The sequence below is a fragment of the Otolemur garnettii genome, unplaced genomic scaffold, assembly GCF_000181295.1.
Source record: "Otolemur garnettii isolate 467f Iridium unplaced genomic scaffold, OtoGar3 scaffold00044, whole genome shotgun sequence".
Classification (NCBI taxonomy): Eukaryota; Metazoa; Chordata; class Mammalia; order Primates; family Galagidae; genus Otolemur; species Otolemur garnettii.
Genome location: NW_003852439.1, coordinates 7,616,369 through 7,627,592, shown reverse-complemented (window position 1 = coordinate 7,627,592; position 11,224 = coordinate 7,616,369). Strand labels below are relative to the sequence as shown.

Below are 11,224 nucleotides of genomic sequence, written 5' to 3'. Positions count from 1 at the left end.
ATTCCTAGATTGGTGGGCATTTAGGTTGTTTCCACATTTTGGCGATTGTAAATTAAGTGTCCTTATGATAAACTTTTTTTTTAAACCCAGTCAAATTTAGCAGTGGGGCAGTTGTATACCACCCTCAGTGACACTAATGTCTTTTTTTTTTTTTTGCAGTTTTTTTTTTGACCGGGTCTGGGTTTGAACCCGCCACCTCCGGCATATGAGGCTGGTGCCCTACTCCTTTGAGCCACAGTCACCGCCCCAGTGACACTAATGTTAACAGTTCTGATAACCCTCTACCATCAGACCAGCCAAACCCTTTGCTTCTTCCAGGGGCCGGGCTGAGATGGCCCATCCCTTCCTTCCTCTGGCTACAGCCACCTCTCCCACTGCCCCCCATGGAACTTGCCTGATGCATACCCCAGAAGCACCTCAGGAGGCTCAGCATTCCTGCCCACTCCACTGACTCCTCCTGGGTGGGACCAGCCTATCTACCCTGTGGTCTGCGCCAGCTTTCCTCGGCTGTGTAACCAATTACTGCAGACAGAAATTTACTCTTACACAGTTCTGAAGCCAGAAGTCCCAGCCAAAGTGTCATTCAACCCAATTCCTTCCAGCGGCTCCAGGGGCAGTCTTTCCCTGACTCTTGCCCAATCTGTAGAGGCCTTCGCCCTTGGATTGCTCCAGTGTCTGCTGCTGCCTCCACATGGCCCCCCAGTGTGTGTCCTCTCCTTCCTATAGGGACACTCCTCATTGAATCTGGGCCCACCCTGATTCAGTATGACCTCAGTTTAACTAATTACATCTGTAGTGACCCTATTTTCAGACAAGACCACATCTGAGCTTCCAAGCAGACGTGAATCTTGCAGGACACTCTTCAGCCCTGCATGTATGACTGTGGCCCTACCTCAGCATTCACTAGATGTGGCCTCCGCTGGTATAGCCTGCGTGGCAGTGGCTGGAAGAACGCCAGACACTCACTGTCTCAAGCCCCTAGCTCCTAGATCTTCACCTATCCAGTGGTCCTGGAGGGTGTGGACCCCAGTTGGCTCACACCTGCTCTTTGCCCTCAGCCCAGGTGCCATCCCCCAGGTGCACCCAATGACAGCCAACAGGTGTGGGATTTGGACACAGCCCCAGCCCCCACCTGCATCTGTGGACCTGGCAGTTCTTTCTCGCCAGTGGCTGCCAGTCATTTCTTAGGCACCAGGCAGGCCGAAGATCTTGGAGATATAGGGGACCTATGCAGCCACTCGGTGCTCAGGGGCTGTTGGCAGAACCCTTGGCTTTGGGGAGTGACAGGGAAATGCAAAGCTCAACCCCAAGAGTGAGACCCTCACAAGGCTGGGCCAGTGACCTCCACAAGTCATTCTGGAAAGTCACCTATGTCTCTTGGCAAGGGGCAGGGCCACCTGCAGAGAGTAGAGACAGAGATAGCATCAGCACACCATACCCATATGGCTGCCCATTACTGCTCCTTATGGGCAGCAAACTTAGCCCATGTCCCAGGTGAGTCCACATCCCAGGTGAACCCATGTCCTACTGAGGTGCATCTGGCCATGCTCCATCCTAAGAGCCTAGTTAGGTGGAGACCTTTATCCCCAAAGACTGACCTTAGGCTCAATCAAGGATCTGTGCTGAGACTCCAGAATCCAAATATACCTGGTACAGACCATGGTGGTGGGGTGGCCCTGCATCAATCTCCACTGGCCCCTCAGATTAGATGCAGCCCCATCCTCCTCCCAGCCCAGGGGTTTAGAGGCTGGGGTGGCCCCTACGTGTGCTCTCCCTGATCTGCCAGGACCCAGGGAGGTAGGCTGTGGCTGCAGTGCCTTCTGCTGCTCCATGTGGATAGGACTGGCCTGCCCCAAGCAGGAGTTAGGCCAGCTAGGGGGAGCAGGGGCACTGTGGGGCCCAGGCCAGAGGATATTTGCATTCCTGACTCCCACCCTGATCAGCTCAGGAGGCAGGAGGTGCCACACCAAGGCTGTGGGCACTGGGGGTGGCTGGCTTAGCTTGGTTTGTGCGGGCCACGGCCTGGGCACCCAGGATGAGGAGGAGAGATGGCGCCCTGCTCTAGAGAAGGTCCTACGTATGTAACAAGAGGAGGGGTTATGTGAAAGTGGTGGTTGGTGCAGCCTCTGCAGAGCTGGGAGTGCAGTGGTGGGGGTGCAGCCTCTGCAGAGCTGGGAGCCCCCATGGTCAGCTGAATGGGACACCTGTACCCGGAAAACATTCCTGGAAACTTACATGGCAAAGGGACCCCACAGGTGTAAGCAGACCTTGAGGTGGGAGGTTATTGTGGGTGGTCCAGGTGGCCTTATGTCATCACAAGTGTCCTCACAGGAGGGAGGTAGGAGGGCCAGAGTCTGAGCCTGGGTGACACTGCAGCCTTGGAGGTGGAGGAGGGGCCCTAGCCAAGAGATGCAGAAGCCCATGTAGGCCAGAAGCACAAGGAACAGACTTTCTTTTGCAGACTCCATGCGGCCTGAGGATACCTGCAGCTCAGGCCAGAGAATCCACCTTGGACCTCTTGCCTCCGGAGCTATGCAATAAGCATGTGGGGCTTTCAGCCACTCAGCTGTAGCCTTAGTCTCAGTATATCTGGAAGCTCATGGGAAGACTGGGCCTCACCAGCCATGGGTCCTAGAGCCTGGCCGCAGCTCTGCCTGCTGGTGCTGGAGAGAAAATCCCAGCACCGGGGACCTGCTTCCCAAGCCAGGGTATATGCAACCTGGCCCCACCCCAAAGATCCCTTCACAGGGTCCTGGGTTTATGTCCCCAGACACACCTTTTTCCTCAGTCAGCAGGGCTGGGGCCATGACAGGGGCTTTGGGTCCCACAAATACCCCAGTGCGCAGTGCACACCAGTGCCAGTGGTAGGAGGACCCAGTTCTACTTGTACTGGTATCTTCCTGATGTTTTTCTCTGCTGACAAGACCAAGGAGAAAACCCTAGCCTGGGATGGGAAATCCTGGAGTGAGGACAAACGGAGTAGACAGGAGTTTTGAAGAAGCAGTGCAGCAATAGAGTCAAGATTAGAGGATGGGCTGAGGGCCAGAGGCCAGGAATCCAGGGAGAGGACATTGCCACCCAACGGAGAGATACTTTCCAGCCCAGCCCACCACCTCCACCAGCCCCGCCCCTGTCATCAGGCTCAGTGGGGCAGGCCTGCCTGTCCCCATGCACCTGGGGAAAATCAATAGCGCCAATATGTCAGCTCTCAAGTGGCACTGCAATAAATTACCTGCACGAGGGCCACAGCCCCATTAGTGGGACATTAGGCCTCCCGTGAAATTTCTCTGTGTGCTTTGAGATAAGGAAGCTGAGGTGTTGGTTTACATCCTGGGAGGTGGGGGCAGGGCTTGGGATGAGATGGGGTGGGCCAGGGTAGGGAGAGCCTGAGACACAGGTGACCCAGTGCATCTGGCTGTGGGGGAGGCTTTGAGGCACCAGCAGGTCAGTCAATCACAGCATTTGGGGGACATCTGCATCCTCCAGCCAAAGGCCATAGGGACCAAGATACACAACACAGAGACTCAAAGGAGCAAGACTTTGCCCTGGGTCAGACACTGCCAGGAAGCAGGGGGTTCTACGATAGGGCATCTGTAACAAACTATGACAAACTAGTGACCTAAAACAACACAAATTTATTTTCTCACATTTCTGGAGGCCAGAAGTCTGAAATCAAGGTGTCAGTAGGGTGCCCCCCGCTCCCAAACAGTTCCAGGAGACCCTGTTCCAGGCCTCACACCTGTTCTGTCTGGAGATGATGCCAGAAGCATCACCCCACTCTCTGCTTCTGTTGTGTCATGGCCTATTCCTTGTGTCCTCTCCCCATCTTATAAGGACACTGGCCTCCCAGCTACTTAGAAGGCTGAGGTAAGGGGATCCATTAAGCCCAGGAGTTTGAGGTTGCTGTGAGGTGTGGCGCCACAGCACTCTACCAGGGGCAAGAAAGTGAGACTGTTTCAAAGAAAAAAAAAAAAGACACTGGGCTTGACACCTGTAGCTCAAGTGGCTAGGGTGCCAGCCACATACACTAGAGCTGGTGGGTTCCAATCCAGCCTGGGCCTGCCAAACAACAATGATGACTACAACCAAAAAACAGTTGGGTGTTGTGGTGGGTGGGTGTCTGTAGTCCCAGCTACTTGGGAGGCTGAGGCAAGAGAATCGCTTAAGCCCAAGAGTTTGAGGTTTCTGTGAGCTGTGATATCATGAAACTCTACTGAGGTCAACATAGTGAGGCTCTTGTCTCAAAAAAAAAAAAAAATATATATATATATATAAGGACATTGGTCATTATACTTGGGATCCACCTCAGTCCAATACAACCTCATCTTAACTACTCACACCCCTATTTCCAGATAAGGTCATGTCTGTTTGTTCCAAGGGGACACAAATTTGGAGAACACTGTCCAGCACAGAATCTTCTGGTCCTCACAGCAGCTGAAATGGGTGGGATGTCCATTTTACAGATGACACAGCTGAGGTATCCCCAGTCCAAGACAGTCATCTAGACAGAGATAGGTTAATGGCCCCTCTGAACTTGGAAAACCCCAGGTGAAGCCTCAGCCCACCCCACCTCCAGCTCTGCTCCCACTCTGTTCTGCAGAAGCTTGTGCCCAGCTACATGAAAGTGTTGGGGCCCTCTGATCACCACCTCCTCCAGGAAGCCTCCTACTACATACCAGGAGGATCCTGGCCCATCCTCCCCCACCATGCTTCCAACCTATGCACTGGGGGTATCCCCAGGTCCCTGCAGGGGGAGTTCTAGAGTGGAACTGGTGGGGTGTGGTGTGGTGAGGAGGATCTGGGCACACAGGTGCACCTGTTAACACAGCAGCTCTGAGAACAGTCCTGGACTAGGTCTTCAGGGTGGGGGGACGTCCAAGTTTCCTGAGCTCAGAACTCCTCCAGTCAACCTTCTGTGCCTTGGTGCCAAGAGAGCTCCTGGGGGCCCCAAACTGATCCCAAGTATGGTCCTTTCCTGGGAAGCAGGTGTGGGAGGGATGTTCCAGAGCAGAGAGGCCAACCATAGATGGTGGGAACACTGCAGGCTATTCTGGGGGGTTAGGGTTAGGGGCTATTTTGTGGTGTCCCCAGAACACATTCTGGCTTAAGGTAAGAGGCTCATCCAAGACCACCAGCCACATATGTGGCACACAGGCCCAGGTCCTAGTCACCTCCTGGATGGCAGCTGTGGAACAAAACCAGGTCAGAATCAAAAGATTGAGCTTAGCCAGGCCCATCCTGGGGAGAAAGAAGCTCCTCCTGCCACCAGTGGGAAAGCCAAAAGTTTGAGTTTTCAAGCTTCCACCCAATCTTGCAACTGGGTGCAAGGTCTGATAATTAAGTTCTTGAACTTGCCATCACGTACTTACATTGGTAGCACTGTACAATCAACTTGGTAAGGTTTCTTGACCTTAGTATGTCAGTGCCTCCAACAGCTGTATTCATGTCAACATGTGGCCATGTCTCCATGAATGGCATTCATTATTTTTGCATATTTTGGTGTGCTCTAAGACAATAGCTCTGATGGTCATTCTAGAAAGTTCCAAAAATGCTTGGAAGGGCGGACTACATGCTGGCATCGGTGCACAGCTTTCCACAGGGAGTACTTGGAAGGTGACCATAGTGATACTCAGCAATGAGGTATGTAGGACTTTTTCTAGGATAAGTTCGAGGACTTAATTGTTAGAACTCATATATATGTATTTCTCCCTACTATAGTTCCCTGCGGCCCTTTATTGATTTTGTAAAGGACAGCTTCAAGTGGGGAAGACTAAGTTCAATCTTACTGCAAAGGCCCTCCTGCCTTCCTCACAAGAAGATGGGTCTGCAAGTAGCTGGAGGTGAACCTTCTGTCTTTAGGGTGTCCTGTTGCTTCAGGGTGCTCCTTGTCAAGGCTTCGTGAGGAGGCTTGCTGTTGCTTCAGGGTGCTCCTGGCTCTAACAGTGCTGTTTGCAGCTAAAGACACTGCCCCTTTGGGTGTGCCCTGTGGGAGTGAGGCAAGGACCCCACAACTCCCAGAAATGCCTCATTACCTCTAGATGCCTCAAGAAGTCACCTCCTTGTCTAGACTTCTCCCCTTAGGCACCCCAGCCCCCACTGTTTTGTTTTGTTTTGGAACAAAACAAAAGTACCTGAACTCTACCTGAGGAGAAAGGACCTCAAGGTTTCTGGGATTTGAAATTGTTTGCCCCATGACACACGGAAGGGGGGAAATAATTTTTTGTGATCGAGCAAGAACACAACACAGCACATTAGCCCACTCTGTGGTACATCATTTGTGTCTGGTTTGTGTTTTCTGTGAAGCATTATAGCTTTTATTTGGTATAGACTACACATAATACTTAGTACGGCTGATTCTGAAGATGGAACGTTCCTAAATCACAGGTTCTAGTTCAGACGTGCATGTAATTTTCACAAACCACCTCCCCACGGACTGTGTGATGTCTGTACGACGCCCCTATGCGGTCTGCAGTTACAGCCAGGGCAGCTGTGCCCTGAAGACAAGTGGCTCCAAGCAGCTTCCCAGCCAAGAGCGAACGACTCGCGGATTCCTGAAGTGGTCGTGAAGGTCCCCCGACCCGCCCCGGAGCGTACTGCAGCTTCGGTCGGAGGAGATGGCTCCCCGTTCCCTCTGCAAACTCTGAGGGGCAGCGTGTGCGCGCCGCCGGAACGTCAGGTCAGGGCTCCAGCCACCTGGCTCGGCCACGCGCGTTCGCGATGCCGGTCCCTCAGGGCGCAGACGGCTGGGGAGAAGGGCGCAAGACACAGCTCCCTGACCGAGTCCTTTTCCAGAGGAGAGGGGCCTCTTAGGTCAGGACATGAGGTCTTTTCGGGGCTGAAAATTCTGGCTACAAAGAAAAACAGACCCGGCGGCGAGTAGGTCCAGGGAGGAGCAGCCCCTGGCAGGCGATGGCTGGGCAGGGCAAGGCCGACTACACCGATCTGCTGCCGGGCCTGGCTAGCCGAGACGCTCTTTGAGCGGGACCGGGGTCGCTCTCCTGCCAACTCAAGGAGGGCCCCGAAGCACCCGGAGGTCACGATCCTCTTCGAACAAGGTGGAGAACTACATCTCCCGGCACGCCTCGTTTTGCTACTGGAATAGTTTGCGACGGAAAAGCCCGCCGGAGGATGCGCAATTTCCGCTGCGCAACTGGGCACACGTTGTGAAGTCGTGATCCGAGGCCTGCCAAGGAGTCTGGATTCCGGTTTCGTGCGACGGAAGTGACGCTCTGCGGCGCGCCGCGGAGCCGAAAATCGCAATGAGTGGTGTCCTGTGTTCGCCAGCGGTCTGGTAAGCCACCAGAGAGCGCGGCTGGCCTTGGACGATTACCGGCGGGCGGGCTGAGCGCTCACTGCTCTTTGTCTTCCAGGTCCGTCCGGGCACTGAGGCTCGTGGTCTGGGCTTCCAGAAGCCTGCATCAGCCGCCCGGTGGCCGGGCTCGGGCTCAACCTGCAGCCAGTGGGGAGGAGGACGATCCTGACCGCCCCATTCAGTTTTCCTCCAGCAAAGCCGTCCCTTTACGCTGGAAGGTAGAGCAGTCCCTGGGAAAGGAACAGCAGCGGCCGTGGTGGAAAGTGCTTCCCTTGAGTGTCTCTCTTATGGTTCTGGTCATCTGGTTCTATGTGAGGCCGGAGACCAGCACAGACCAGTGGTTGAGACAAGTGTTAGAAGAAGTGCCTGAGCCCAGTGATCGTTCCGAGGAACCTAGGATTCAGGCTGCCTACGGGGCAAGAACTTCACAGGGTGCCCGCTGAGGTAGCAGGAGTGGAGCCGGCAACCACCCTTAAGATTCAATGTCGCGTTCGGCCGTGACGGTCCTGGTTACGCGTACGTCCTTGGTACTGAAAAGGTGTACGGCGCCCTTGGCTGTGTTGATCCCTGAAGGCCGAGCACAATGTCAGCAAATCGGAACCTGCTCTTGATGACCAGTGATACCGTCCACAGACTTTTAAGATTAGTAGGAAAAGATTAATAGGAAAGGTTTTACTTGCATTGTGTGCTGTTGGGTTAGTGATGTCTTTGTATAACATTAATCAAGTTTCCAGAGCACTGGTGACACTTGTTTGCTTTCTGAGACAGAATAACTGGCAGAGGCGTTAACCGTTATTTTGTAATATACTATGTTGTGTGTAAATAATATCTATTCATGTTTTACACACTGAAAATAAATTTAATTTTATAATACAGAACTGAGACGATTCCCTTTTTTTCATCTAGTTGAGAAAATGAGTATTTTACTAGACCAAGGTCCACCTTTTTCAGTTTCTTTTTCCTTTGTTTCTAGAGTGGGAACGGAGAATTTAAACGTAAATGTTAATTGCAGAATACGTCATCAAATGGCACCAGAAATAAAGAACTTTCTCAGCTTTCTGTAAAACTATTTTTATTTAGTAAGGGAACAATTTTCTGAGTAGAATACATCTGATAAGTATTTTTTTTTCACAAATTATGGTCACTAGATGATTTTTTTATTGTATGTACTAGTTAGGGAAAACCTGCTTTAGTCTGAATTAGATACAAAATATATAAAAGGAAGCTTTTATTTACTTTAGCTTCTGGTGCAAGGTTTAATTTAGCATGTTTAGTGGTGCCCGTAGCTCAGTCATTAGAGCAGTGGCTATATACACCGAGGCTGGCGGGTTCCACCCTGGCCCTGGCCTGCTAAACAACAATGACAGCTGCAACAAAAAAATAGCTGGGTGTTGTGGCGGGTGCCTGTAGTCCCAGGTACTGGAGGCTGAGGCAAGAGACTCTCTTAAGCCCAAGAGTTAGAGGTTGCTGTGTGCTGTGAGGCCAAGGCACTCTACCCAGGGCAACCGTGAGACTCTGTAAAAAAAAAAATCAAACACCGATAATACCACCACCTAGGGGTAACTGCTGTGAACACTGATTTACCTTTCCAGGTTATTTTCATGCACATGTAAATAGAGCTTTTTCAAAGGCACAAGTGGGATAGTATACCTGAAAACATGAGAGCAGCTTGTAAAAAAGTGCGATACCACCCTGAGCAAGAGCAAGATGCCATCTCTAAAAGTAGCTGGGCATTGTGGCATGCGCCTGTAGTCCCAGCTACTTGGGAGGCTGGGGCAAGAGGTTTGCTTGTGCCCAGGAGTTTGTGGTTGCTGTGAGCTATGATACTACAGCACTTTACCAAGGTCGACAAAGTGAGACTGTCTCAAAAAAAAAAAAAAAAGGCGGTGCCATAGCTCAGTGGGTAGGACTGCACTCCAGCCTGGGCAATAGAGCAAGACCGTTTCTCAAACACAAAACAAACAGAAAACAAAAACAAACGCCCAAAACCACCACCAATGACAACCAAACTCCCATTAAAAACATTTTAATACATTTGGTCCAAGATTTAAGTTATTTTTCTGAAATACTGAAAAAAAATAACAAAAGTCACCACCTGCTGGCAACATGATTCCTTCTTATGTTCACCTCTTCTAAATGAATTAACATCTATAAGCATTACTTTTAAATATTGAAGCGCTTTACCCTTTCGAGCCACAGGTGCCGCTCCTCAAACTCTTGAGCTTAAGAGATTCTCTTGTCTCAGTCTCCCAAGTAGCTAGGACTACAGGCGCCCACCACAATGCCCACTGATTTTTTTGTTGCAGTTGTCATTGCTTAGCTGGCCCAGGCTGGGTTTGAACCCACCAGCCTGGGTGTATGTGGCTGGTCCCCTACCCACTGAGCTGCGGGTACTGCCCCACATCATTTTATTCCTAAGATTTTAAATTTAGGGGCAAAAGGAGGTGGAAATTGTTTACAAAGGAAAAAGAAATATTTCAAGAAAAGAGGTGAGGCTGGGTGCAGTGGCTCACACCTATATCTTAGCACTCTGGGAGGCCAAATTGGTGGATTGCCTTGAGCTCATAGGTTTGAGACCAGTCTGAGCCAGAATGAGATCCCATCTCTAAAAAATAGCCCGGCATTGTGGCAGGTGCCTGTAATCCCAGTACTTGGGAGGCTGAGGCGAGAGAATTGCTTGAGCCCAAAGTTTGAGGTTGCTGTGAACTGTGATGCCACAGCACTCTACTGAGGGTGACAAAGTAAAACTCTGTCTCAAAAAAAAAAAAAAAAAAGAAAGGTGGACTAAACAGTCACTTCTAAGCGGATGAACAATTTTGGAAGGTTCTGGCAGTGCTGTGTATTTTTTCCCCAAGAAAGGTGAAATTCTCCTAATTTCACAAATCCCTGGTGATGTTTTACATAAGTTTGGTACTAGCCCATCCTTTAAAGGACATTTTTCAAACCCAAGGAAAAAACAACACTTTCTTATTTTATTATTTATTCATTAATTTTTGAGATAGTCCCACTCTTGCCTTGGGTAGAGTGTGGTGGCATCACACCTCACAGCAACCTCAAACTCTTGGGCTTGAGCAATCCTTTTGCCTCAACCTCCTGAGTAGCTGGGATTACAGGCACCTGCCACAATGTGGGATGGTTTAGCCCTTGCTCAGGCTGGTCTTGAACTCCTGCACTCAAGCAACTCAAGTCATCCACCTGCTTCTGCCTCCCAGAGTGATAGGGTTACCTACCTCCCAGAGTGATTGTCATGAGTCACCTCATTGGCCTTAATTTCAATATTTAAATGTAATGCTTATAGATGTTAATTCATTTAGAAGAGGTGAACGTATGAAGGAATTACGTTGCCAGCAGGTGGTGACTTTTGTTATTTTTTTCAGTATTTCAGAAAAATAACTTAAATCTTGGACCAAATGTATTAAAATGTTTTTAGTGGGAGTTTGGTTGTCATTTTTTTGGTGATGGTTTTGGGGTTTTTTTTGTTTGTTTGTTTTGTGTTTGAGAAACGGTCTTGCTCTGTTGCCCAGGCCGGAGTGCAGTGGCCTCAGCCTAGCTCACAGCAACCTCAAACTCCTGGGCTCAAGTGATCATCCGGCTTCAGAGTAGATGAGACAACAGGCAGGAACCACTGTTATTTTCTAATAAAGGTCAGGACCCATTATTCTTTCCAGCCAGTGGTGACCATGTGCACGCATCTCACCTGACTCCAGCAGCGCAGAGATAGAATTCACACATTAGTCGATTCATTCACTTAAAGTACACAATTCGTAAGTCTGAGTCCATCATAGGGTAGCCACCCCAAGCTGATTTCAGTCGCGAGTCCCCCTTCCCCACCCCCAGGACAAACGGGCCTCGGTTGCTGCGGCTGGTGGCACGGGTGGACTCTGCAGGCACTGGGCGTGTCCCGGAGGGCGA

The 11,224-nt window shown here is 50.8% G+C and overlaps 1 protein-coding gene across 1 annotated transcript; it reads left to right on the top strand.

Annotated features, from left to right (window-relative positions):
- The first annotated feature begins 7,171 nt into the window (after window positions 1–7,171).
- Window positions 7,172–8,192, top strand: CUNH16orf91 (chromosome unknown C16orf91 homolog). Its single transcript, XM_003790896.3, has 2 exons — window positions 7,172–7,291; window positions 7,371–8,192. The coding sequence occupies exons 1-2, from the start codon at window positions 7,260–7,262 to the stop codon at window positions 7,753–7,755; spliced, it is 417 nt and encodes a 138-aa protein (XP_003790944.1). The 5' UTR covers window positions 7,172–7,259; the 3' UTR covers window positions 7,756–8,192.
- Window positions 8,193–11,224: the final 3,032 nt, after the last annotated feature.

Excerpts from the sequence above, each read along its gene's own strand:
- CUNH16orf91 (XM_003790896.3), top strand. The coding sequence starts at position 7,260 with ATGAGTGGTGTCCTGTGTTCGCCAGCGGTCTG. Across the intron at positions 7,292-7,370 it reads CTGTGTTCGCCAGCGGTCTG|GTCCGTCCGGGCACTGAGGC; the intron begins GTAAGCCACCAG and ends TTTGTCTTCCAG.